Raw genomic sequence first — 26,519 nt, forward strand, 5'->3', positions numbered from 1 at the left:
CTGCCTGTTCACCCCGCTGTCATCCAGAAGGCGAGGTCAGTACAGGTGCATCAAAGCAGAGACCGAGAGACTGAAAAACAGCTTCTATCGCAAGGCCATCAGACTGTTAAACAGCCACCACTAACATTGAGTGGCTGCTGCCAACACACTGACTCAACTCCAGCCACTTTAATAATGAGAATTGATGTAAATTGATGTAAAATATATCACTAGTCACTTTAAACAATGCTACTTAATATAATGTTTACATAGCCTACATTACTCTTCTCATATGTATATGTGTATACTGTACTCTATATCATCTACTGCATCTTTATGTAATACATGTATCACTAGCCACTTTAAACTATGCCACTTTGTTTACATACCCTACATTACTCATCTCATATGTATATGCTGTACTCGATACCATCTATTGCATCTTGCCTATGCCGTTCTGTACTATCACTCATTCATATATCTTTATATACATATTATTTATCCATTTACACTTGTGTGTATAAGGTAGTAGTTTTGGAATTGTTAGGTTAGATTAATCGTTGGTTATTACTGCATTGTCGGAACTAGAAGCACAAGCATTTTGCGACATTCGCATTAACATCTGCTAACCATGTGTATGTGACAAATAAATTTGATTTGATTTTGATTTATTGGGGCAGTAAGCAAATTTGAGTGGGTCTAGGGTGTGTGGTAGGGTGGAGGTGATATAGTCCTTGACTAGTCTCTCAAAGCACTTCATCATGACGGAAGTGAGTGCTATGGGGCAATAGTCATTTAGCTCAGTTACCTTAGCTTTTTTGGGAACAGGAACAATGATGTCCCTCTTGAAGCATGTGGGAACATCAAATCAAATTTATTTATATAGCCTTTCGTACATCAGCTGATATCTCAAAGTGCTGTACAGAAACCCAGCCTAAAACCCCAAAAAGCAAGCAATGCAGGTGTAGAAGCACGGTGGCTAGGAAAAACTCCCTAGAAAGGCCAAAACCTAGGAAGAAACCTAGAGAGGAACCAGGCTATGTGGGGTGGACAGTCCTCTTCTGGCTGTGTGGGGTGGAGATTATAACAGAACATGGCCAAGATGTTCAAAAGGTTCATAAATGACCAGCATGGTCCAATAATAATAAGGCAGAACAGTTGAAACTGGAGCAGCAGCACGGCCAGGTGGACTGGGGACAGCAAGGAGTCATCATGTCAGGTAGTCCTGAGGCATGGTCCTAGGGCTCAGGTCCTCCTCCTCCTCCGAGAGAGAGAATTAGAGAGAGCACACTTAAATTCACACAGGACACCGAATAGGACAGGAGAAGTACTCCAGATATAACAAACTGATCCTTGCCCCCGACACATAAACTACTGCAGCATAAATACTGGAGGCTGAGACAGGAGGGGTCAGACTGGGATAAGGATTGTTTGATTGATTGAATATGTCCGTAAACACACCAGGCAGCTGGTCTGCGCATGCTCTGAGGACGCGACTAGGGATGCCGTCTGGGCCAGCAGCCCTGCGAGGGTTAACACGTTGAAATGTTTTATTCACGTTGGCTGCATTGAAGGAGAGCACGCAGGTTTTGGTAGCGGACCATGTCGGTGGCACTGTATTGTTTTCAAAGCGAGCAAAGAAGTTGTTTAGTTTGTCTGGTAGCAAGACATCGTGGTCTGCGACGGGGCTGGTTTTCTTTTTGTTGTCCGTCATTGACTGTAGACCCTGCCACAAAACTCTTGTGTCTGAGCTGTTGAATTGCGACTCTACTTTGTCTCTATATTGACACTTAGCTTGTTTGATTGCCTTGCGGAGGGAATAGCTGCACTGTTTGTATTCGGTAATGTTTCTGGTCCCCTTTCCCTGATTAAAAGCAGTGGTACGCGCTTTCAGTTTTGCGCGAATGCTGCCATCAATCCATGGTTTCTGGTTGGGAAAGGTTTTAATAGTCGCTGTGGGTACAACATAACCAATGCACTTGCTAATAAACTCACTCAATGAATCAGCGTATTCATCAATGTTGTTGTCCGACACTATGCGGAAAATATCCCAGTCCACTTGATTGAAGCAATCTTGAAGCGTGGAATCAGATTGGTCGGACCAGCATTGGGCAGACCTGAGCATGGGTGTTTCTTTTTTAGTTTCTGTCTATTGGCTGGGAGCAATAAAATGGAGTTGTGGTCAGATTTTCCGAAAGGAGTGCGAGGGAGGGCTTAGTATGCATCGCGGAAGTTAGAGTAACACTGATCCAGGGTTTTGCCAGCCCGGGTCGCGCATTCGATATGCTGATTAAATTTAGGGAGCCTTGTTTTCAGATTAGCCTTGTTAAAATCCCCAGCTACAATAAATGCAGCCTAAGGATATGTGGTTTCCAGTTTACATAAAGTCCAATGAAGTTCTTTCACGGTCGTCGAGGTGTCTGCTTGGGGGGGGATATACACGACTTTGATTATAATCTAAGAGAATTCTCTTGGTAGATAATGCGGTCGACATTTGATTGTAAGGAATTCTAGGTCAGGTGATCAAAAGGACTTGAGTTCCTATATGTTGTTATGATCTCACCACGTCTCGATAATCATAAGGCATACACCCCCGCCCTTCTTCTTACCAGAGAGATGTTTGTTTCTGTCGGCGCGATGCGTGAAGAAACCAGGTGGCTGTACCGACTCTGATAGCGTATCCCGAGTGAGCCATGTTTCCGTGAAACTAAGAACGTTACAATCTCTGATGTTTCTCTGGAATGCAACCCTTGCTCAGATTTCATCTACCTTGTTGTCAAGAGACTGGACATTGGCGAGTAGTTTACTCGGGAGCGGTGCACAATGTGCCCGTCTATGGAGCCTGACTAGAAGACCGCTCCGTCTGCCCCTTCTGCGGTGCCGTTGTTTTGGGTCGCCGGCTGGGATCCGATCCATTGTCCTGGGTGGTGGACCAAACAGAGGATCCGCTTCGGGAAAGTCGAATTCCTGGTCGTAATGTTGGTAAGTTGACATTGCTCTTATATCCAAATAGTTCCTCCCGGCTGTATGTAATAAAACTTAAGATTTCCTGGGGTAACAATGTAAGAAATACTACATAAAAAAACGAAATACTGCATAGTTTCCTAAGAACACGAAGCGAGGCGGCCATCTCTGTCTCATTCCTGAGGTAATACATGTTAGAAACACCTTTGGCATCGATTACACCTGTGAGTCTTCTTGGGTAAGTCTTTGCACACCTGGATTGTGCAATATTTGCCCATTTATTATTTTCTAAATTCTTCAAGATGTTGGGGATCATGGTTAGACAGCAATTTTCAAGTCTTTCCATAGATTTTCAAGCAGATTTCAGTCAAAGCTGTAACTTGACCATTCCGTAACATTCACAGTCACTTATTGGTAAGCAACTCCAGTGTAGATTTGGCCTTGTGTTGTAGGTTATTGTCCTGCTGAAAGGTGAATTCCTCTCCCAGTCTCCAGTGTAATGCAGAGTGGATCAGGTTTTCCTCTAGGATTTTGCCTGTGCTTAGCTACATCCTGTTTCTTTTTATCCTGATAAACTCCCCAGTTTTTGGCCTCATTGCAACATCCCTGAGTAGTTTCATTCCTGTCCTGCAGCTCAATTCAGAAAGAAGACTGTCTTTGTGTCTGGGTGGTTTAATACATAATCCACATCATAATTATTAATTTGAAAATACTTTTTTTTCTCACCTTTATTTAACCAGGTAGACAAGTTGAGAACAAGTTCTCATTTACAATTGCGACCTGGCCAAGATAAAGCAAAGCAGTTCGACACATACAACAACACAGTTACACATGGAGTAAAACAAACATACAGTCAATAATACAGTAGAAAAATAAGTATATATACAATGTGAACAAATGAGGTGAGATAAGGGAGGCAAAGGCAAAAAAAGGCCATGGTGGCGAAGTAAATATAATATAGCAAGTAAAACACTGGAATGGTAGATTTGCAGTGGAAGAATGTGCAAAGTAGAGATAGAAATAATGGGGTGCAAAGGAGCAAAATAAATAAATACAGTAGGGGGAGAGGTAGTTGTTTGGGCTAAATTATAGATGGGCTATGTACAGGTGCAGTAATCTATGAGCTGCTCTGACAGCTGGTGCTTAAAGCTAGTGATGGAGATGTGTTTCCAGTTTCAGAGATTTTTGTAGTTCGTTCCAGTTCGTGGCAGCAGAGGCGGCTTCAAGAGATTGTCAATGTCACTGCCATTCGTTATGAGGCTTTCAAAAAGCTCCCTATAGTTAAATCCGTGTTTTGAAATTCAATACTTGACTGAGGAACCTTACAGATGTTGTATGTATGGGGGACAGAGGAAGGGTTAGTCAGTCAAAAATCATGTCAATCCCTATTAGTCCATGGAACTTATTATGTGATTTGTTAAGACAAATTTGACTCCTGAACTAATTTAGCTGAAGAGGCTGAATAGGCCAACTTATGCAATGACTATATTTTAATAATATATATTTTTTTATTATCTTAAATTATTTTTATTTTTTATATTGTGTAGCTTGTTGACGAAAAAGTACAATTAAATCAATTTAAATCCCACTTTGTAACAATAAAATGTGAAGAAATCCAAGGGTCCTGAATATTTTTGCAAGGCAGTGTGATTTTTCTTCTTCTTGCACACATGATAGTTAAGGCCTGGTTCATTGTTTTATAATATAATTACTATAAAACACATTTCCAGTATGTACTGTATCTGTGAAAGAAAGGCAGTTATTAAGAAAAAGGTTCAAGATAAGGTTACTTATTGTAAATGTCTCTCTTTGTTCTCAGGCTCTTATTATCGTAGGGCCTTGTTCATAGATTAGAATTATAACACACATAATGACTTCCTGGCCTACAGTATGCTGTTTCAAGAAGGCATCTGTGAAAGAAAGAAATTAACAAGAACAATTTTCAGGTTAAGGCCACTTTTTGTAAAGGTCTCTCATTGTACGATTCACTGAGTGCATACAATGATCCTTGTACGTGACTCTGTCAAAGATGCAATGTAAGATAAATGATTAGTGACAGTGAGTCTCTAAGGGGAACCCACTGGGCACACACTGGTTGGATCAACGCTATTACGTAAAAACAACGTGGAATAGTGGGAAGTGATTGGTGTCTTGGAAAACATTTGAAAATGAGTACCAAGTCAAATAAAAAGGTTTTCAGTATATGGCATGAAAACATTAACAGGTGTAGGATCTTAATTTGATCACCCTGTTGCAGGACAAGTTTCCTGTAATGCAGGAGATTTAAATCTTTGATTAAAAACGCTATTGACGTTTGAAATCTCAAAGTGGCTATTAGACTTGATTTTCTCTTTGTCATGCATAGGTGTAATAGGTGGCAGGGAAGTCAGGCGCAGGAGAGTCAAACTGAGTGTAAAATGGAGTCTTTTAATAAAGTTCCACGATTATGCTCCATAACAATAAATGAACAAACAAACCAAACATGGGTATGAGGACCCGACGCGCACCAATGCAACAATCACACTATACTGACAATAAAACAATCTCTGACAAAGACATGAGGGGAAACAGAGGGTTAAATACACAACAGGTAATGAATGGGATTGAAAACAGGTGTGTGGGAAGACAAGACAAAACCAATGGAAAATGAAAAAAGGATCAATGATGGCTAGAAGACCGGTGACGTCGAACGCCGAGCACCGCCCGAACAAGGAGAGGCAACGACTTCAGCAGAAGTCGTGACACTCTTCAAATAAAGATCCTACATGTCTAAGTGTACCAATATTGTATGAAGAAACAGACATTGACAGACATTACATTTTTGGAATAGAATTATAGATGCAGAATAAATGCCATATCAGAACATTTTATGTACAGTATATAATTAAATACTTAAAATAATTAGACTGAATAAGATTGAATGTGTCCTTTAATTGGAGAACATCTTGAGATTTAACCTACAACTAAAGATTAATTTAGTTTTCTTCTGCCTTCCAAAGGCAAACATGAATTTGTAATTTTACTCAACAAGCTTTTACAAATTCAGCTCACTTCCAGCAGTTTGTTGATCGAACAAACTAACACATTGGCCCAAATTCTTGTTCATTTAAAGTCCACTCAACTCAGAATAAGCAATTGGTTAGCATGGCTTATTTCATATAGTAGACGTTTGTCGAGCATTTGGGTATCATGTGCACATAATTGTATTACAGTAACTGGTTCAAATATAGAACTGTGTAGAACCTGATTAGTATTTGATTCAGGAGGTGATCTAAGTTGCTGGAATTTTTTTGAGGTCAACGACAGGGTTAACTGGCATGTAATTTTAGCTCTCATCAATGGGAGCTGCTTATGAGCTAACTATCTATTACTAAGAATTGTGCTTCATGTCAATGTGATTAATCTCAGTGTGTCTGAGGTAAGCGTAAATTACTACAATGACAAATTGATGATATGAGATCCTTGTTATTTTTTCTGAAAGCAATGTCCTCAAGTCAGATCGAAGGTTTATTACAGTGTCTCTGTACCAATATCCAAACTTGTGCGCTACCAAGTATGAAGTGTATTTGCTATGAAATTCAAATGACTGAATTATTAGAACGTCTGGAGATGCCCTGTATGAATCTGCTAGAATTTTATAAGGAAATTATTTGCTTCTTTTTGTCTGTGTCCCAAGGTGCAGAGCGGTGTGTGAGTGGCTGCGTGCCCCACCCTGAAGAAGAGAGGAGTGATGGAGGTGTGGAGCAGCGAAGAAGAGAAGGGTCTGACTGAACTGGAGGGCTCGACAGGCACCATGATAGCCTTGAACTCCTCCAGCCACCTCCTCCTCTACTATGATGCTGCTAACCACACCAACTACACCACCACCACCAACAACATCACCTATTTCCCTTACTACCAGCACTCCCTCCCTGTGGCTGCTAGCTTCATCCTGGCCTACCTGTTCATCTTCCTGCTGTGCATGGTGGGTAATGTGCTGGTGTGTCTGATCGTGCTGGGGAACCGCCGCATGAGAACCGTCACCAACCTTTTCATCCTTAACCTGGCGGTCAGCGACCTGTTGGTGGGCATTTTCTGCATCCCCACAACGCTGGTGGACAACCTCATCACAGGTAGGCAACGGTTTGACTGACCTGGTGAATGCAACTCTGCATGGGGTGGCGAATGCAATTCGGTCGGAGCCGGCGAACCAAAACTGTTCTATTACGTCAAATATGTACAGATACAGTGCATCCGGAAATATTCAGACCTCTTCACTTTTTCCACATCTTGTTACGTTAGTGTTGTTCTAAAATTGATTAAATACAAAATGTTCCTCATCAATCTACACACAATACCCCATAATGGCAACGCAAAAACAGGTTTAGACATTTTTGCAAATGTATAAAACAAAAAAAGATATGTTATTCACGTAAGTATTGAGACCCTTTGCTATGAGACTTGAAATTGATCTCAGGTGCATCCTGTTTCCATTGATCATCCTTGATGTTTCTTCAATTTGATTGGAGTTTACCTGTGGTAAATTCAATTGATTGGAGATGATTTGGAAAGGCACACACTTGCCAATATAAAGTCAAACAGTTGACAGTGCATGTAAAAATAAAAACCAAGACATGAGGTCAAAAGAATTGTCCTTAGAGCTCCCAGACAGGATAGTGTCACGGTACAGATCTGGGGAAGGGCAACAAAAATGTCTGCAGCATTGAAGGTCCCCAAGAATACAGTGGCCTCAATCATTCTTAAATGGAAGAAGTTTGGAACCACCAAGACTCTTCCTAGAGCTGGATGCCTGGCCAAACTGAGCAATCGGGGGAGAAGGACCTTGGTTAGGGAGGTGACCAAGAACCCAAAGGTCACTCTGACTAAGCTCCAGAGTTCCTCTATGGAGATGGGAGAACCTTCCAGAAGGACAACCATCTCTGCTGCACTCCACCAATCAGGCCTTTATCGTAGAGTGGCCAGACGGTAGCCGCTACAGTGAAGCATAGTGGTGGCAGCATCATGTTGTGGGGATGTTTTTCAGCATCAGGGACTGGGAGACTAGTCAGGATCGAGGGAAAGATGAACAGAGCAAAGTATATTGAGATCCTTGATGAAAACCTGCTCCAGAGCGCTCAGACTGGAAGAAAGGTTTTACCTTCCAACAGGTCAATGACCCTAGCTAGGGAAGCACACAGCCAAGACAACGCAGGGGTGGCTTCTGGACAAGTCTCTGAATGTCCTTGAGTGGCCCAGCTAGAGCCCGGACTTGAACCCGATTGAAAATCTCTGGAGAGACCTGAAAATAGCTGTGCAGCAACACTCCCCATCCAACCTGACACAGCTTGAGAGGATCTGCAGAGAAGAATGTGTGAAACTCCCCAAATATAGGTGTGCCAAGCTTGTAGCGCCATACCCAAGAAGACTCATGGCTGTAATTGCTGCCAAAGGTGCTTCAACAAAGTAGTTAGTAAAGGGTCTGAATACTTGTGTGAATGTGATATCAGTTTTTTATTTGTAATACATTTGCAAACATTTCTAAAAACCTGTTTTTGGTCTACTATTACGAGGTATTGTGTGTAGATTGATGTGGGGGGCGAAACTATTTAATCAATTTTAGAATAAGGTTGTAATGTATCAAAATGTGGAAAAAGTTAAGGGGTCTAAATACTTTCCGAATGCACTGTATGTGCACCATGTCATTGGACTCTGTCTCGCTCTGCTGTGTGTGCATCTTGCTAACTGTCATGCAAATGGCAGGGGCTGAAGCTCATTGGCAGGAACTCAAATTGTTTCGGGGGCTGGCCAATGTGGGGGGAAATGGTGCAGCACAGCTTCCAAAAAAATGGTTGATTTTAAACTAGGGATTTTGTTGCTAATTGAGGTAAGACAGTCTGCTCATAGATTATGCATGTATGAACTACACATTGGCACATCCAGCCCACAGCGGGAGGTTAAAATATAGACTTAATAGCAAAGTTCCGGAGCATGTCTTTAGTAATTTGTGAATTGACTGAATGACTCATCAAAAACAAAGAACAGAGACATTGTTATAATGAATATAAACAAAGTGTTGCTGCAGGCAACATTAAATGATCAGACGAGACATAACAGAGTTGGGAATATTGTCAGAGATCCTTCCTGCTGAATACTTTTCATGAGTTTATTTTTACCACTGGCCATTTTCTTCTTATCGTCCAAAAGCAGGACAAAAAAAAAATAGGAAACTTGGCTACTTCAGACCTCAATTTACATAAGAATTCATATTTTATCACTGGGTTTGGATATTGGAGGGACCCATGTATGCCCATAAGCATTGAACAGTTTAACCTTGGTCCACCCCACTATCTTTTCGTCACCCCCAAGACCCAATGTGAAGGCTAAACCCTGCCAGTGGACATACATTACCAGTCAAAACACACACCTACTCATTCCAGGGTTTTTCGTTATTTTTACTATTTTCTACATTGTAGAATAATAGGGAACACATCAAAACTATGAAATAACATATATGGAATCATGTAGTAACCAACAAAGTGTTAAACAAATCAAAATATATGTTATATTTGAGATTCTTCAAAGTAGCCACCCTTTGCCTTGATGACAGCTTTGCACACACTTGGCATTCTCTCAACCAGATTCGATACGCATTTGATATTGCCTATAGGGCGCAAGATTGCTGGAACCATGTCTGGCAAGTGAGCTGTGTGACATACGCTTGAAATAACATTGCGGGACTGCAGTTGAGTTTGGGACCAGGGAGTCAGGCAGAAAACCAGCAGGTGCGGGCGGAGTGCGATATGAAAAGCTGTGGATGCAGTGCAGACTTCTACCTTGCACCATGACTCTAATGCCTGTAACACTAGTGCTGTTTATTACTGTCTCAGTGTGAAAAGTAGGGAATTAGCTAGGGAAACTGACAGATCAATAATGTTACATCGACATACAGACTAATAAAAACTGACATTGCACTGAAAAAAACGTCAGAATATGAAATCTTTAATTGTTTGGCTGATGGTTTCATCATTTGATTCAGGTCTTGTGTGATTGAGGCAAAAATAATAGCTAAAGTTAGCCAACTTTTGGCAAGCTCTCTCTTTCTCTAATGGTACATCAACTGGTGAAAGCTAGCCAAGTGAATTTACTTCTGTTGAAATGGGACAAAACAAAGGCTACAAAACATTTCCATACAAACAACTGCTGTTAGATAGCGATATGAGGTGGCTATTATTACTATCTGACAGATAGCTAGAGGCTAGAGCTGACCTGGCTGTGGTAGCTACTAGCTAGCATAGTTAATTCATCCACCTCAGTCGAGAGGGGATGAAACATTAGCTAACGTTACATGTCAGTTACAATACCAGCTCAGAACTGCGAATAAAAACTAGTTTAGTTTTTTTTCTATAAAGTTAAACAGCAGTTACCTGGCCAGCTATATCAGTCAACTAAAGAGTAGCCAGTTTCTGCTCTACTTGCGTTTACAACTCGGTGAAAGAGGTCCACACACACACTGAACTATGCTCAACTCTTGCGTGCTGGTCCAGCCAGCCTTCCAGAAGCTTTGCATGACCCCACGTCCCCAGTGAAAGTTGCACCCCTGTAAAAATATATGAAAAATGTATCCAAAGTTAGAAACATAGCGTGACATTTCGGTCAACGACCTTCATAAGACAGAGTAGTACCACTACTCCAGTTGTTTGAGCACATAACCCCCTTTTCCTCCGAGACAATGTAGAGTCATAATGAGATTCAATTCATATTAATGATGGGTAAGAGTAGCACCTCGTGGACAAAGATCAGATCCTGATTCTCTACATTCTCTGTCGAGAAACTATCCCTATAATGGGTGTACATATCCTCTTGTCCTCATTATTCATAATGTTAATCTTTTGCATGCCCATTCATTTGAGGAAATTAAATTACTATTGAACTAAAGTGTTTTGTAGAAAGCAATCTAATGGACAGAAAATCATTGCTTTGGGTATCTTGTTAATATACATTTTCTGCAATTTATCCTGGCAACGGGATATAAATTGTGCCTATACCCTGCTGAGCTTGGTGTGATGAAGAGCTCTGTTCAAACATAACTTAGAAATCTTAGACACTGTTTGAGTTTTATTTAATGCATATTTCATCATGTTCATTTCAGACTGTCATTATGCACTTTCTACTGATGGAAAATGGGGGGATGTAAATTGCTAATTTACAGACTAGTTGTATAACTGTTATACATATAAAGAATGGCTCATCTATAGTTGTATGACTACAAGATAGCAAATTACAGCCAAATAGCAAATTATACTTATGATTCCCCATTCTATAGACTCATTCAAATTGGTTTTCATTACCATCTTATGCCTTATTCATCAAGTCCTCCAAAACAAACAGAATAGATGTTTAACCAGTGTTTATATCTCCATCTGTGGGTTGAGTGATTTGTGTCTGTGTAAATGTATATATTTTGCCATCAACTTGTTAGTGCATATGACAACTGTGTACAAGGCCTAGGAAATTGCAGCTGGGAAAGTCTATCTATTTGAATTTGTCCTTATTTTACCAAGTAAATTGAACTATATGGCTGCTGTCTCTTTGTAGTTGTTGGTCATTGTCATTGATTTTGTCAACAGGCTGGCCGTTTACCAACACTGTGTGTAAACTGAGTGGTCTGGTGCAGGGGATGTCTGTGGCTGCCTCAGTCTTCACCCTGGTGGCCATCGCAGTGGACAGGTTGGTATGATGGAGGGAATTTGTTTGCAGGCAATGATTCTTGTTTACTGTGTAATTTATCTCACCTGTGATTGAGGGTGCCCTACAGTGTAGAAACAGCCATTCAACCAGTTTTGAATGTAAAAAAACAGAACATTGCACTAAGTGCAAGGGGTGCCAATATATTTGACCACATTTGTATAGTGCCTTGGCACAAAAAAAACAGCAAGCATTCTTCCTCTTCCTCTCTCTATTTCCACTCTCCACAGGTTCCGCTGCATTGTGTACCCTTTTCAGCCCAAACTCACCCTCTTAGTTGCCAAGGCGACCATAGCGATGATCTGGGTTCTGGCCGTGGTAATCATGTGTCCCTCAGCAGCTGCCCTGACCGTGGAGGAGGTGGCTGATCACTACATGGTATACAGCCAGAACTACAACATGACCTACCCCCTGTACTCCTGCTATGAGAACTTTGCTGACCCGAAGATGAGGAAGGTCTACACCACGGTTCTGTTCGCCCACATCTACTTGGTGCCCCTGACTCTCATCACCGTCATGTACGGGCGCATCGGGGTGAAGCTCTACACCTCTGTGGTGTCAAGCAGAGAACCTCAGGATGCAGCACCTCCTCCCCCCCCAGCAAGGCATGATGGGGGAAGGCCACAGATCTCCCAGAAGAAGATCAAGGTGATCAAGATGCTGATCGTAGTGGCCCTGCTGTTCATGTTGTCCTGGCTGCCGCTGTGGACTCTGATGCTGCTGACGGACTACGGAGGGCTGGGAGAGGAACAGCTGGAGCTCCTCACTGGATACATCTTTCCCTTCGCCCACTGGCTAGCCTTTTCCAACTCTTCTGTCAACCCCATCATCTACGGATACTTCAACGAGAACTTCAAGAGGGGCTTCCAGGCCGTCTGCCAGACCAACTCTTGCTGCCCCACAGGGAATAGGGGTGAGGTAACGGGAAGGGGAACTAGGGAAGGTAGAGCAAGAGATGGGGGTAATGGTGGATTGGATGGAGGCGGACTGAGGGATCCCACAAGCAACCCCAATCCTCTCTTGTTTGGGACAAGAAACAAAGTATACACCGACGGTAATGTGGCAGACTCTGTGCTCCTTGAGCTGGAGTTGAAGAAGAAGGTGGGAAGCAACACGGTCCATATTGAGGGCAGGGGGACTGGGGCGAGTGGAGGAATGGGGATTGGCTATGTGATGAACAAAAAGGGGATTCATGTTGAGGAGCCCACCAGCCCAATGGGAGTGTGTCAGGCCTGGGATCATTAGTGGGGATTGAAACCATGGAGGTGATTTCAGCATCCCTTATGAATAGAAAAGATAGGCACAGTCTTATTTCATTTTCTTTCAGATGTGGTATGTGGACTCAAGTCAACATTGAATTAGACCACATGACAAACTTTGATCTTGGAGTCATTCTAAGATCCCTCCAACCACTAAAAAAAGACCTGGGCCCGTATCCACAAAGTGTCTGAATAGAAAATTGGTCATAATAAGTGCTGAGAATAGAGACATCCCACTGGGTGCACACTGGTTGAATCAACGTTGTTTCAACGTAATTTGTCAATGCGTTGTGCCGTGGAATCAACGTAGGAAATGCGCTAGATTTTTTTTTTTTAAGTCATCAACCAGTGCCGTTTATCATATTTCAACCAGCGTTGTAAACATTGAAATTAGAATAAAACAAACTTAAATACATAGATTAAACAACCTGTTAATCTAATTCCAACATAATAATCATGTCTACTTTAAACTGGGTTAAATTCTACATAAAAATGTTAATCTTTTTCATCCGATATTCAATATACATTGTTTTGGGTGGTTGGAATTATGTTGAATTTCATATTTGATTAGACATACAGTGCTTTCAGAAAGTACTCATACCCCTAGACTTATTCCACATTTAGTTGTGTTCGATCCTGGATTAAATATATTTTTCTCACCCGTCTACACACAGTACCCCATCATTACAAGTATTTCTTTGCACATTTATTGAAAATGGAATACAGGAATCTCATTTACATACGTATTCACACCCTTGACTCAATAACTTGTAGAAAAGAGGGAGGCAGCAAAGAACAATTGCCGGAGCTGAAGAAGTCTATATCGATCCGCTAATACAGAATTAGTAAAGGCCCAGTGCACTACTTTTATGAGAAGAAAAAAAACTAAACGTATGAGTGTTTACCAGCATTTGTAACTTGAGTCTGATAATTGTGTACAAAATAGTTAATCTGATAATACTTGTGGAATATAAAAAACTTTCTTGATATGTTTTCCAGTTTCTTGAAATACTTTGCAAATGCAACTTATTTCTATGTAAAACCTGACATGGTCTATTCATTCCTATTCCATTTTAGCATACACACTTATCCAGGGCTACTTAGTGAGTGCATACATTTTCATACTGGTCCCTCGTGGGAATTGAACACACAACCATAGCATTGCAAGCACCATGCTCTACCAACTGAGCCACATAATTTCTTCACAAACCACTTCATGTCTCAATGTACTCAATTACTGTATTGTGCATAGTTTTTCTTATTGGCTATGGAAAGTCTACAGGTACAAACCTAGATGAAGAGCCTATGTACAATACCAATGAAATCTCACACTAAATTCATGCAAATATGTACAAAAAGTATTTTTGCAGATTGTGTGTTTTCGTGAGGCTTCATTTGTGTGAAAATAGACATTTTTGTGCAACTTCATTCAGAGGAAAGTACATCTTGTCTGGGGCAAACTTGAGGAACAATCTTTGAAAGTTATTGGAGCAATGCATTTTGACAAATGCTGTTCTACACTGCCTTTTGTGTCCCACATTTATTCATATAAAAACTGTTGACAACCCAATATTGTTCATCAACCAGGTTGTCACCGAAATACTTTTGGAATCTTTTTGATTAATGCCTATGCTGTTTTCTGTTTGTTTTTGCTTAATACTTTGGGATACTGGTGCTATGTTTGCAACTATAACAAGTCTGGGCTATGATCAAGCTATAAATGCAGTTAAACAGGTTCATGGAAAATAATAAATTATGTTAGCTGTCACTTATGGCACTTCCAAGGCCGTTTCATTATGATTAGTACGGTCGTGTCAATCATGTTATGTACTTAGGCTATTGTAACAAGGTATATGCCAGCATTGTAGGCCTACTGGTTTTGTCCAGAGGACCTACTATGCTTCCATGGCAACGGCCATTAGAGCAGACTTATTTTCCTAGGTATGAGCCGTGGTTAGAGTCCCTGTTGCAGCTTTCACTCTTCCACTACACTGGTGGCAGCGTTGGGATCACATACAGCTTGCGTCTAATTATGTGATCTAGTGGTGGGAAGCATTCTGTTCTTCAACACTGTGTTGGGTGTAATTATGGTGATATATCTAGTGAACAATAGATAAGCAACAATGTTATATTCCGCGAGCGGACCGTGATGGATAGAAGTAGCCACTGCAGGTGTAATCAAGCATTACATCAAAGTTGCCTGAAGCTGAATGGAAAGTGCTTTGCCCTGACCAGTTATTCAGAAGGAAATCCTCTGTGACTGTCTAATTTACATAAGTTAACTTACCAGTGTGGACCCAAAACAAAAACACATTCTACATATTTACTAACTACCTGTTTAAAGTGTTATTACAACCATGGTGGTGTTGTGTTACTGAAGCGTGAATATCTAATAACCTGACAATGATCCACATCATATTGGTAGACAAATAATGGTGTGTTATGCAAGAAAAAACAACTATTTTTTTAGGATGCAAACCACTGTTGTTCCATCCTGGTCTGATCTAATGAGATGGAAGTAGGATTTTTTTTACGGCCTAGTATCAAGTCCTTTCCCAGTCAGGAAGGACGAAGTAGGCCCTTCTTGGTTCTCATTGTCGAAGACTGAACTCAAGTTAGGGGTTATAGGTCAGGCTCTCCTATACCACTTTGCCCAACATGTTAAATCCCAGAGGTTGTAAATAAACTATTTTTAAGGTGATATACAGTAATAGTCAAAAGTTGACACACCTACTCATTCCAGGGTTTTTCTTTATTTTTTTAAACTATTTTCTATATTGTAGAATAATAGTGAAGACATCAAAACTCTGAAATAACCAACAAAGTGTTGTAAAAATATTTGGATTTGTTTATTTGAGATTCTTCAAAGTAGCCGCCCTTTGCCTTGACAGCTTTGCACACTCTTGGCATTCTCTCAACGAGCTTCACCTGGATGCTTTTCCAACAGTCTTGAAGGAGTTCCCACATATGCTGAGCTCTTACTTGTTGGCTGCTTTTCCTTCACTCTGTGGACCAACTCATCCCAAACCATCTCAATTGGGTTGTGGTCGGGTGATTGTGGAGGTCAGGTCATCTGATGCAGCACACCATCACTCTCCTTGGTCAAATAGCCCTTGCACAGCCTGGAGGTGTGTTGGGTCATTCTCCTGTTGAAAACAAATGATAGTCCCACTAAGTGCAAACCAGATGGGATGGAGTATTGTTGCAGAATGCTGTGGTAGCCATGCTGGTTAAGTGTGCCTTGAATTCTAAATAAATCACGCAGTGTCACCAGCAAAGCACCCACACAACTCCTCCATGCTTCACAGTGGGAATCACACATGCAGAGATCATCCGTTCACATACTCTGTGTCTCACAAAGACACGGAGGTTGGAACCAAAAATCTCCAGTTTGCACTCATCAGACCAAAGGACAGATTTCCACCGGTCTAATGTCCATTGCTCGTGTTTCTTGGTCCATGCAAGTCTCTTCTTATTGGTGTCCTTTAGTAGTGGTTTCTTTGCAGCAATTTGACCACAAAGGCCTGATTCACGCACGTCTCCTCTGAACAGTTGATGTTGAGAAGTGTCTGTTACTTGAACTCTGTGAAGCATTTATTTGGGCTGCCATTTCTGAGGCTGGTAACTCTAATGAACTTATTCTCTGTAGCAGAGGTCTTCCTTTCCTGTGGCGGTCCTCATGAGAGCCAGTTTCATAATAGCGCTTGATGGTTTTTGCGACTGCACTTGAAGAAACTTTCAAAGTTCTTGAAATGTTCCGGATTGACTGACCTTCATGTCTTAAAGTAATGAACTGTTGTTTCTCTTTGATTATTAGAGCTGTTCTTGCCATAATATGGACTTGGTCTTTTACTAAATAGAGCTATCTTCTTTATACCACCCCTTACTTGTCACAACACAACTGATTGGCTCAAACGTATTAAGAAGGAAGCCTCCCGGGTGGCGCAGTTGTCTAGGGCACTGCATCGCAGTGCTAGCTGTGCCACCAGAGACTCTGGATTTGCGCCCAGGCTCTGTCGCAGCCGGCCGCGACCGGGAGGTCCATGGGGCGACGCACAATTGGCCTAGCGTCGTCCGGGTTAGGGAGGGTTTGGCTGGTAGGGATATCCTTGTCTCATCGCGCACTAGCGACTCCTGTGGCAGGCCGGGTGCAGTGCGCGCTAACCAGGTCGCCAGGTGCACGGTGTTTCCTTCGACACATTGGTGCGGCTCCCCAATTTTCATGGTATCCAATTGTTAGTAGGTACTATCTCGTTTCAACGCTACAGCTCCCATACGGGCTCGGGAGAGACGAAGGTCGAAAGCCATGCGTCCTACAAAACACAACACAACCCAGCCAAGCCACACTGCTTCTTAACCCAGGTTGGATGCGCACTGTGTTAAGAAGCAGTGCGGCCTGGTTGGGGTGTGTTTCGGAGGACGCATGGCTTTCGACCTTCATCTCTCCCGAGCCCGTATGGGAGTTGTAGCGATGAGACAAGATAGTAACTACTAACAATTGGATACCATGAAAATTGGGGAGAAAAAAACGTATTAAGAAGGAAAGCAGTTCCACAAATGAACTAGGAACACCTGTTAATTGAAATGCATTCCAGCTGACTACCTCATGAAGCTGGTTGAGAGAATGCCAAGAGTGTGCAAAGCTGTCAAGGCAAAGGGTGGGCATTTGAAGAATCTCAAATATAAAATATATTTTGATTTGTTTAAAAAACATTGTAATTTCATAGTTTGTGTAAAGACAATATAGAAAATAGTCAAAAATAAAGAAAAACCCTTGAATGAGAATGTGTCCAAACTTGACTGGTACTGTATATATATATTTTTCCACAAGGGGTGGGTGTTGCAGTGCTCTCAGCTTCCCTACTTCCCGCTGCTATGAGCATCCACATTAATGTACTAGTGTTTAGAAACATATTCTATTCTTAATTATAATACAAATAACTCCAAAATGGCAATACATTATTTACCATTCATTGCTATTGGGTACAAAATAGTCTGAAACACAACCAAACGAATTGCAAATGCATCCAAGAAGTTTGTAGCTTGATGTAGTCATTGCGTGCTAGAAATAATGGGACCAAATACTAAAGTTTTGACTAGTTTATTCATAAGAATCTTTTAGGGTGTCAATTTTTACCCCTACCTTAGAGAAAAAAGTATTACTTGTTAATCGTCATCTTTTTTTGCCACATACACCGGCTAGGTGCAGTTTTACAGGGTCAGTCATAGTAGTACGGCACCCCTGGAGCAAATTAGGGTTAACTGCCTTGCTCAAGGGCACATCAACATATTTTTCACCTTGTTGGCTCTGACGTTTGAACCAACAACCTTTCGGTTACTGGCACAACGCTCTAAACGCAACATTTGGTTGGTCTACAAATAAATGCTTGATATGTTAGATTCACGTTTCTATCTCAACCAAAAATCTAAGTTAAAGAATAACACTAAATCAAATCAAAAACTTTAACCGCACTTCAAATAAAGTTTGATTTAGAACTATTTTTAAACTTAGATTTTTGGTGAAGATGGAGACGTGAGTCGAACATATCAAGCATTTATTTGTAGACCAACTAGATGTTGCGTTTAGAGCTTTGGGCCAGTAACCGAAAGGTTGTTGGAAGAGCTACTCCTCTGTTTAGTGCTTCCACTTGGCTTCAGGTTGTTGAACAGAGCCTTTGCCTTCCCATATTTGAGTTTGCACCACTTTTGTTTTCACTCCCTATCCTAAACTGGTTTGGGTTTTTTCTTTTGGTTTTTGTCGGATCTCAGGCAAATCCAGTGGGTGTCCATGGTGGGGATCTTTTAGGACTCAACTGGAGTTGCTTGCCCAGCTCTCCCATGGATGCCATTCGGAACCCATGTTTGGGACCCCATGCGTTTTGTTTTTTGGATTTCCATGGCTCATTTGTTAATTACCTACCTGTTGAGCAACAATTTTTAGTTTCTTCTTTTAGTTTCTGTAACACTTACAAGACTAAATCTAGCTAATATTTCATTGAATACAAGATAACAAACCGTAAGCTGATAAGATACAATTGAACAAACGATAACTCATTTGCAACTGTTTAAAGATCAAAGTTGCTTGCAATAAGATCTGCTGAATCACGTTCAAGTGTTACAATGGTTGTATTGACAGTTGCAATGGCATGATACTGCATTGGTGCACTTAAAGCCTCCATATGTGTTGTGTTAAGTATATACAGTGGGGTACAAAATGATTGATGCCCTTGATAAAGATGAGCAATAATGAATATATTCATATTGAGCTATACTGTATTAAAAAAAAGAATTATACTTAATCTTTCTCAGAGCAATTGTACATCAAGAAAATTGGTATTCCTAAAGGATTTGTATAAATAAAGTAGTAAAAAGTTTAGAACTTGGTCCCATATTCCTAGCACGCAATTACATCAAGCTTGTGAATCTACAAACTTGCAGGATGCATTTAAAGTTTTTGGTTGTTTTTCCAGATTATTTTGTGCCCAATAGATATTAAGGGAAAATAATGTATTGTCATTTGAGTCATCTACATTGTAAATAAGTATATAATGTTTCCAAAACTTCTACATTCATGTGGATGCTACCATGACTCCAGATAATCCTGAATGAATTGAGTGAGAAGGTTAGTGTCGAAGGTCATGGGTATGCCAATACATGCTAATGAAAAATGAAATTCCTATTTTCCTCAGGAGATGTGTGGGGATTTATTGTATGACACTCAAACATTCTTATGACTATAAAATGTTCTCATAAAAAGCATATTTTAACACTGTCTGCTCAGGCAAATTTGCCGAACTGCTAAACCAAATCAGATCTCCCGTACATACCCCTCCTGATGAAGGCAGCCAATGGCCTGCTTCTATCTACGATGTAAACACAGCCTCTTGTGAAAATACGAACTGCATTCAGATATGCAGTGCAGTCGGAAAGTGTTCAGACCCCTCGACTTTTTCCACATTGTGTTACAGCTTTATTCTAAAATTGATTCATTTATTTTTTCCCCCTCAATCTACACACAATACCCCATAATGACAAATCAAACAGGTTTTTACACTTAATTTTTTTAAACCTAAATATTACATTTACATACATTTTCAGACCCTGTACTTTGTTGAAACACCTTTGGAAGTGATTACAGCCTCAAGTCTTCTTGGGTATGACACTACAAGCTTGGCATACCTGTATTTGGGGAGTTTCTCCCATTCTTCTCTGCAGATTCTCTCAAGCTCTATCAGGTTGGATGGGGAGCATCGCTGCACAGCTATTTTCTCTCCAGAGATGTTCGATCGGGTTCAAGTCCAGGTTCTGGTTAGCCCACTCAAGGAAATTGAGACTTGTCCCGAAGAAACTTCTGCGTTGTCTTGGCTGTGTGTTTAGGGTCGTTGTCCTGTTGGAGGGTGAATCTGTGCCCCAGTTTGAGGTCCTAAGCGCTTTGGAGCAAATTTTCATCAAGAATTTGTCTGTACTTTTCTCCTTTAATCTTTCCCTTGATCCTGACTAGTCTCCCAGTCCCTGCCGCTGAAACACATCTCCACAGCATGACGCTGCCACCACCATGCTTCATGTATGTGCCGTTTACTGAGTGTCTTCCGTCTGGCCACTCTACCATAAAGGCCTGATTGGTGAAGTGCTGCAGAGATGGTTGTCCTTCTGGAAGGTTCTCCCATCTCCACAGAGCAACTCTGGAGCTCTGTCAGAGTGACCATCGGGTTCTTGGTCACCTCCCTGACCAAGGCCCTTCTCCCCCGATCGCAGTTTGCCTGGCCGGCCAATTATAGGAAGGGTTTTGGTGGTTCCAAACTTCTTCCATTTTAGAATGATGGAGAACACTGTGTTCTTGGGGACTTTCAAAGTTGCATAAATTGTTTGCCATCCTTCCCCAGATCTATGCTGCAACACAATCCTGTCTCAGAACTCTACGGACCACTCAATTAAATTTACCACAGGTGGACTTCAATCAAGTTAGAGAAACATCTCACGGATGATCAATGGAAACAGTCTCATGGCAGGGTCTGAATACTTATGTAAATAAGGTATGTTTTTCATTTTTAATAGATTTGCAAAAATGTCTAAACCTGTTTTTCGTATTGCCATTATCAGGTATGGTGCATAGATTGAGGGGGTAAAATGTAATCCGTTTTAGAATAAGGCTGTAGCATAACAAAATGTGGAAAAGTCAAGGTCTGAATACTTGAATGCACTGTAACTTGCTCCCAAAGAATGAAATTAAGATAAATATATGTTTGAGTGCATTTGAAATATGCAGCATGCAATACGAATTGTCTTGATCGTATGAAAAGGTAACTCCGTTGACCATTTATTAGGCCCCGTTTTTTTGGCTCTTAGAAGTCAACCCAGGTTGGGCTGGCCTTAGTGGCCTTGCTCAATTTGCATTTCCACTGCTTCCAGATATTAGATATCATGTCATGTTGCTAGATAGACAATATGTGACTGCAGCTGGCAATTAGGTGCTAGTGGTAAAGGGGCTTTAGTGTTTAATTAGCTATTGCACTGTCAATGAATCCAATTGCCATAGCCACGGAAGGTAGGGTTGCTGACATGAGAAATTTGAATTTAAGAAAAGTTTTTTTCTACACAAAAGTAGTGCATTGGGCTTTTAGTGTTAGTGGACAGATGTCTGTAGCACAGGTACACATTTTTTTCCAGCATCTCCACTTTGGAGAGTTGTTTAATAAAGAATAGTGTCTTTCAGGATTCAATAGTTGGAGTTATAAGAGTTGTTGCCCTGTCCCATTCAGTGTGATTTTTATTCCAATGGAATCCAGTGAAGAACAAAACCCTGTCCTCAAAATGCTCAAGGTTATGGGCAAAGACAAAATATCCATATCAAATCAAATAACATAGAAAACCACTTTGTGCAGTAATGATTTACTTAAATGTACATTATTGTATTTTGCATAGTCTGGTCATCTAGGTTTGTACCTTTAGACTTTCGATCACCATGAAGAAAAACTATGCACAATACAGTAATTGAGTAAGTTGAGACATCAAGTGATTTGTGATGATGTGGCTCATTTGGTAGAGCATGACGCTTGCAATGCTACGGTTGTGGGTTCAATTCCCACTGGGAAAAAGTATGCACTCACTACTGAAATTTACACTGGATAAGAGTGTCTACTAAAATGGAATAGGAAATAGACCATTTCAGATTTTACATAGAAATCACTTGCATTTGCAAAGTATTTCAAGAAACTGGAAAACATTTTATATTCCACAAGTATGATCAGATTAACTTTTGTACAGATAATTATCAGACTCAAGTTACAAATGCTAATAAACACTCATATGTTTAGTTTACTTAATTTTTTTTTAAAGTGGTGCACTGGGCCTTTACTAGTTCTGTATCAGTGGACCGATATAGACTTCTTCAGCGCTGGCAATTTTTCTTCTGCATTCTGATGTATAAATAGTGACGGCAGGGCTAATTCAAACTGTAGTAGGATAGTTCTCACAGATGAGTGAGTCAACCCATGCTTGGTGAATAGCACTTGGTTGATCTCTGAGCAGGACACAGGAGTGCTGAATAAATCACATCAAAGGAATGTAGTTTGAGAGCTAGAAAATGAATATCCCGACAGTCTGAGGCAGAGTGCTCTGGAATCATTCTACTCCAAATATAGACAGGGATAATTTGGCTTTCTTTATTTGTTAGTATGAATGAAAATAGTGGGTGGTGCCTTGATGACTATTACATTTACACTACTTGTGCTATAGATTTTTGTAGTCTTAAATTATTACTTTGAATAAATTGATAGCTTAAACTATTTGTCCCAGAATGACATGCTAGCTAGTGATAAAGCTATCTGCTCCTGCTAGCTAGCAACAGATCTACAGTACTTGTGACTAGCTAGCCACATTGCTAGGGTTGCTGTGTTCTGTTGGGAGTCATTTTACAACTTGCATTGATTGTATCACATTTCTATAACTAAATAGATAGCTTACAAATAAATACATAAAAACCTGATAGTAGACAGCTGGTGACAAACTGCTACCTTAGATACAGATAACATGATCAGCAGAGATAGAACACAGGTTTTACAGTTTAGTACTGGGCGGCGTTTTGCCTGTCCAGCGGGTTAACAGATTTTTTTTTACATTTGCAAGAATTGACATTGCCAACAAACGGAGATGTGTTCAGAATAAATACATATACACAATAAGTTTTTATCTCTCGACAGAGATTGATCATCTCAAACTAAAGCTGACAGGTGGTGGGCCGTAGCAAGCGATCTGCGATATAAACAGAAGGAAACAAAGGTAGGGTAGGAAACGGACGGCACCAGATAAACTCTGGCCAATCTAATGTCAACCTTCAGCCCTCATTCCCTGTGCACTTTGGAGATCATACCGCACTTGTAAACCTTGAGGAAAATTGGATTTTCAGTTTACCTTAATTTAAACAGAAATATATTTGACTCCAATTGTGATAGCAGTGTTTGTGCAGCATGTAATTTGACACAGACAGTACTTGCCTGCAGACACAGGTATGTATTATTCTGACAACTGGAAGCCTACCATGTTGTAATAGGTTTTAAAATAACCAAATACCATTGTATTTTAGAGCCACTTTGTAAATACTGCAATGCATGATCGAACCACTGCTTCAAATGATTTTCAGACTAGTGATTGTCAAACTACTGTATGTGTATATCTATTTGTAGTGGGAGTGGTATTTGTAATTTCATGTTTATGTATCCTGATATTATTGGTGTTATGGGAGTAATTGTTTTATCATAAATGTTAAACCTGCGTTCATGTTGCAATGAGAGAGAGTCAAAATGACTCATTACATGTTTTAATCACATCAAATCAAACTGAAAGTCATCAGTTACATTAATTGAATCTGTATTGGAACATGATAAATGGAAGTAAAGGGGCTTAATGGTTCTTTTGCTACATGTAAATTGATACTCCACCATGAGTTTTAAAATGGTGACTTGCATTAAATGTTCTAAAGTGGGTGGAGGAATATTGAATTAGTTATTGTATTTTTTAAATTATCTGCACTTAAGTTAAACATTTTCTAATTATACTTATCTTTGGGCAACAGGTAAATGAAACTATTGCGTTCTAATGTTGTTTGATTTATATTGCAGCAAGGTGGCCAATGGTCATAATGCACCACAAGGCATGCCGGGTCAGTTAGGTCTAAATCTGTGTAATCTGTACTGCCCTACCAAGCAAGCAAGAAGGCAGTAACTGCTCATTTGGTCAAAAATGAGTTAGTCATTTTTGCTACATTAAATACATGCTTAATCACGTGGACAAGTATCCTGCCTTGTATTGTGTTTTGGAGAAAATGGGGGCCATGTTAGAAGTAACTGCATAAATGTACTGTGAAAGGTAAATAAAAGTCATTTTTCTCAGTTCCACACTATGAGCAGTTACTGCATTTTTGCTTGGTAGGGCAGTGTATCTTTCAAGGTCAATTTGCTAAAATGTTGAATGGGCTTAAAGATGTTTAGTAGTATACTTTGTCAACTTTGTGTGAGCGCCTGCGTATTACAAACTGAGCAATTGCAGTTTGAGACCTAGTTTCTTTGTCTGCTTTTGACTTTTTATGTACAAGTTGCTATGCCAAATAAAACAAATTGAATGTTAGATGTATGTGATCGCTGCGGGAATTGAATCCATGGTGATGCATTGATGTTACCAGTGTTAAACTCGTACATACTGAGCAACACACCTCTGAAGTAATATTCCTTATCTATGGATACGGTTCTCAGTGTTGGGAGGTCTTCAGAAATGTAAAATATATTCAGTGCAGGGAGGACAATATACAGGATATGCTGAAGGCTGCAGAACAAGCTGTTAAATGCACCACAGGCTTACAGTTAGCTACCTGTAGGGACATGCAATCCGCTGAGTGCTGTGTGGCTGAATTCTCTAACCTTTGGTTTTTAAAATGTTTGTAGGAACAGCATGGTATGACTTACCTTAACAGCATGGTATATGTGCAGTTGTTTATGCAGAGCTGGCTTTAATTGTACTTAGTGTATGCCAGCTGTGCTATGAATCATCTAAAACCACATGCGGGCTGCAGCAGAATTCTATGCCACATTATTTAAATTGTCTGCCGTTGTTGCCATTAATGCTAGTTTGACCACCAGAGGGCATCTTTGAGAAGAATTTGATAGTCTTCAATATTGGCTATATCAGATAATTTTTACTTTTTTTAGAAGAAGAAGAACATAGTACGTGGGATTGATTTAAGAAATGTAGCTGAATTTGATTAATATTATGATGTTTCTATTCCAAGAAAAATAAAAATAAAAACCCTCAGGGTTTCCATTAGGAAAATGTGACGGTCGGGAGTAGGCTACAGTACTAAGAACATAACATTTCCACACCCTAATTGCAATCTAACCAATACCCAAAAGGAGAGTCAGAGAAAATAAAAACCTCATTGATTTATCTAGACCAGTCCCAATGCCTATCTCAGAGCAGCGCGAAACAGTTCTGTAATAGTTGACCACAGCGGTAGGCTATTGTTTCAAATCCTATTGCTTCTAACTTAAATAAGACTTAGACCACTTTTAACAGCACATTACTCAGCACTAGTGACTCATGTCGCCTATGGTAGGCCTACAGTGTACAGTTGAAGTCGGAAGTTTACATACACCTTCGCCAAATACATTTAAACTCATTTTTTCACAATTCCTGACATTTAATCAGAGTAAAAATCAGCTGTCTTTGGTCAGTTAGGATCACCACTTTATTTAAAGAATGTGAAATGTCAGAATAATAGTAGAGATAATTATTTATTTCAGCTTTTATTTCTTTCCCAGTAGATCAGAATGTTTACATACACTCAATTAATATTTGGCAGGTTTGTCTTTAAATTGTTTAACTTGGGTCAAATGTTTCAGGTAGCCTTCCACAAGCTTCCCACAATAAGTTGGGTGAATTTTGGCCCATTCCGCCTGAAGAGCTGGTGTAACAGCCAGGTTTGTAGGCCTCCTTGCTGGCAGTCAGGGCTTTGATGGCCACTCCAATAACTGGACTTTGTTGTCCTTAAGCCATTTTGCCACAACTTTGGATGTATGCTTGGGGTCATTGTCCATTTGGAAGACCCATTTGCAATCAAGCTTTAACTTTAACTGATGTCTTGAGATGTTGCTTCAATATATCCACAAAAAAATTATTCCTCACAATGCCATCTAGTTTGTGAAGTGCACCAGTCCCTCCTGCAGCAAATCACCCCCATAACATGATGCTGCCACTCCCGTGCTTCACAGTTGGGATGGTGTTTCTTTGTCTTGCAAGCCTCACCCTTTATCCTCCAAACTTAACGATGGACATTATGGCCAAACAGTTCTATTTTTGTTTCATCAGACCAGAGGACATTTCTCCAAAAAGTATGATCTTTGTCCCCATGTGCAGTTGCAAACCGTAGTCTGGCTTTTTTATGGCGGTTTTGGAGCAGTGGCTTCTTCCATGCTGAGCGGCCTTTCAAGTTATGTCGATATATGACTCGTTTTACTGTGGATATAGATACTTTGGTACCTGTTTCGTCCTGCATCTTCACAAGGTCTGTTGCTGTTGTTCTGGGATTGATTTGCACTTTTCACA

General features: G+C 40.5%; 1 protein-coding gene across 1 annotated transcript; it reads left to right on the forward strand.

The window, feature by feature from the left end:
• Positions 1 to 6,673: 6,673 nt before the first annotated feature.
• Positions 6,674 to 12,912, forward strand: LOC135519829 (neuropeptide FF receptor 1-like). The gene is made up of 3 exons (XM_064945414.1): positions 6,674 to 7,055; positions 11,550 to 11,649; positions 11,898 to 12,912. Exons 1-3 carry the CDS (start codon positions 6,674 to 6,676, stop codon positions 12,910 to 12,912), a joined length of 1,497 nt encoding a protein of 498 aa, XP_064801486.1.
• The last annotated feature ends 13,607 nt before the right edge of the window (positions 12,913 to 26,519 follow it).

Source organism: Oncorhynchus masou, chromosome 1, assembly GCF_036934945.1.
Source record: "Oncorhynchus masou masou isolate Uvic2021 chromosome 1, UVic_Omas_1.1, whole genome shotgun sequence".
In the NCBI taxonomy this organism is placed as follows: domain Eukaryota; kingdom Metazoa; phylum Chordata; class Actinopteri; order Salmoniformes; family Salmonidae; genus Oncorhynchus; species Oncorhynchus masou.

What these genes read in the sequence shown, in the direction of transcription:
- LOC135519829 (XM_064945414.1), top strand. Translation starts at nt 6,674, where the DNA reads ATGGAGGTGTGGAGCAGCGAAGAAGAGAAGGGTCTGACTGAACTGGAG. An exon ending in GGTGGACAACCTCATCACAG is followed by an intron (nt 7,056 to 11,549) that starts GTAGGCAACGGT and finishes TTTTGTCAACAG; the next exon opens with GCTGGCCGTTTACCAACACT. An exon ending in GTGGCCATCGCAGTGGACAG is followed by an intron (nt 11,650 to 11,897) that starts GTTGGTATGATG and finishes CACTCTCCACAG; the next exon opens with GTTCCGCTGCATTGTGTACC.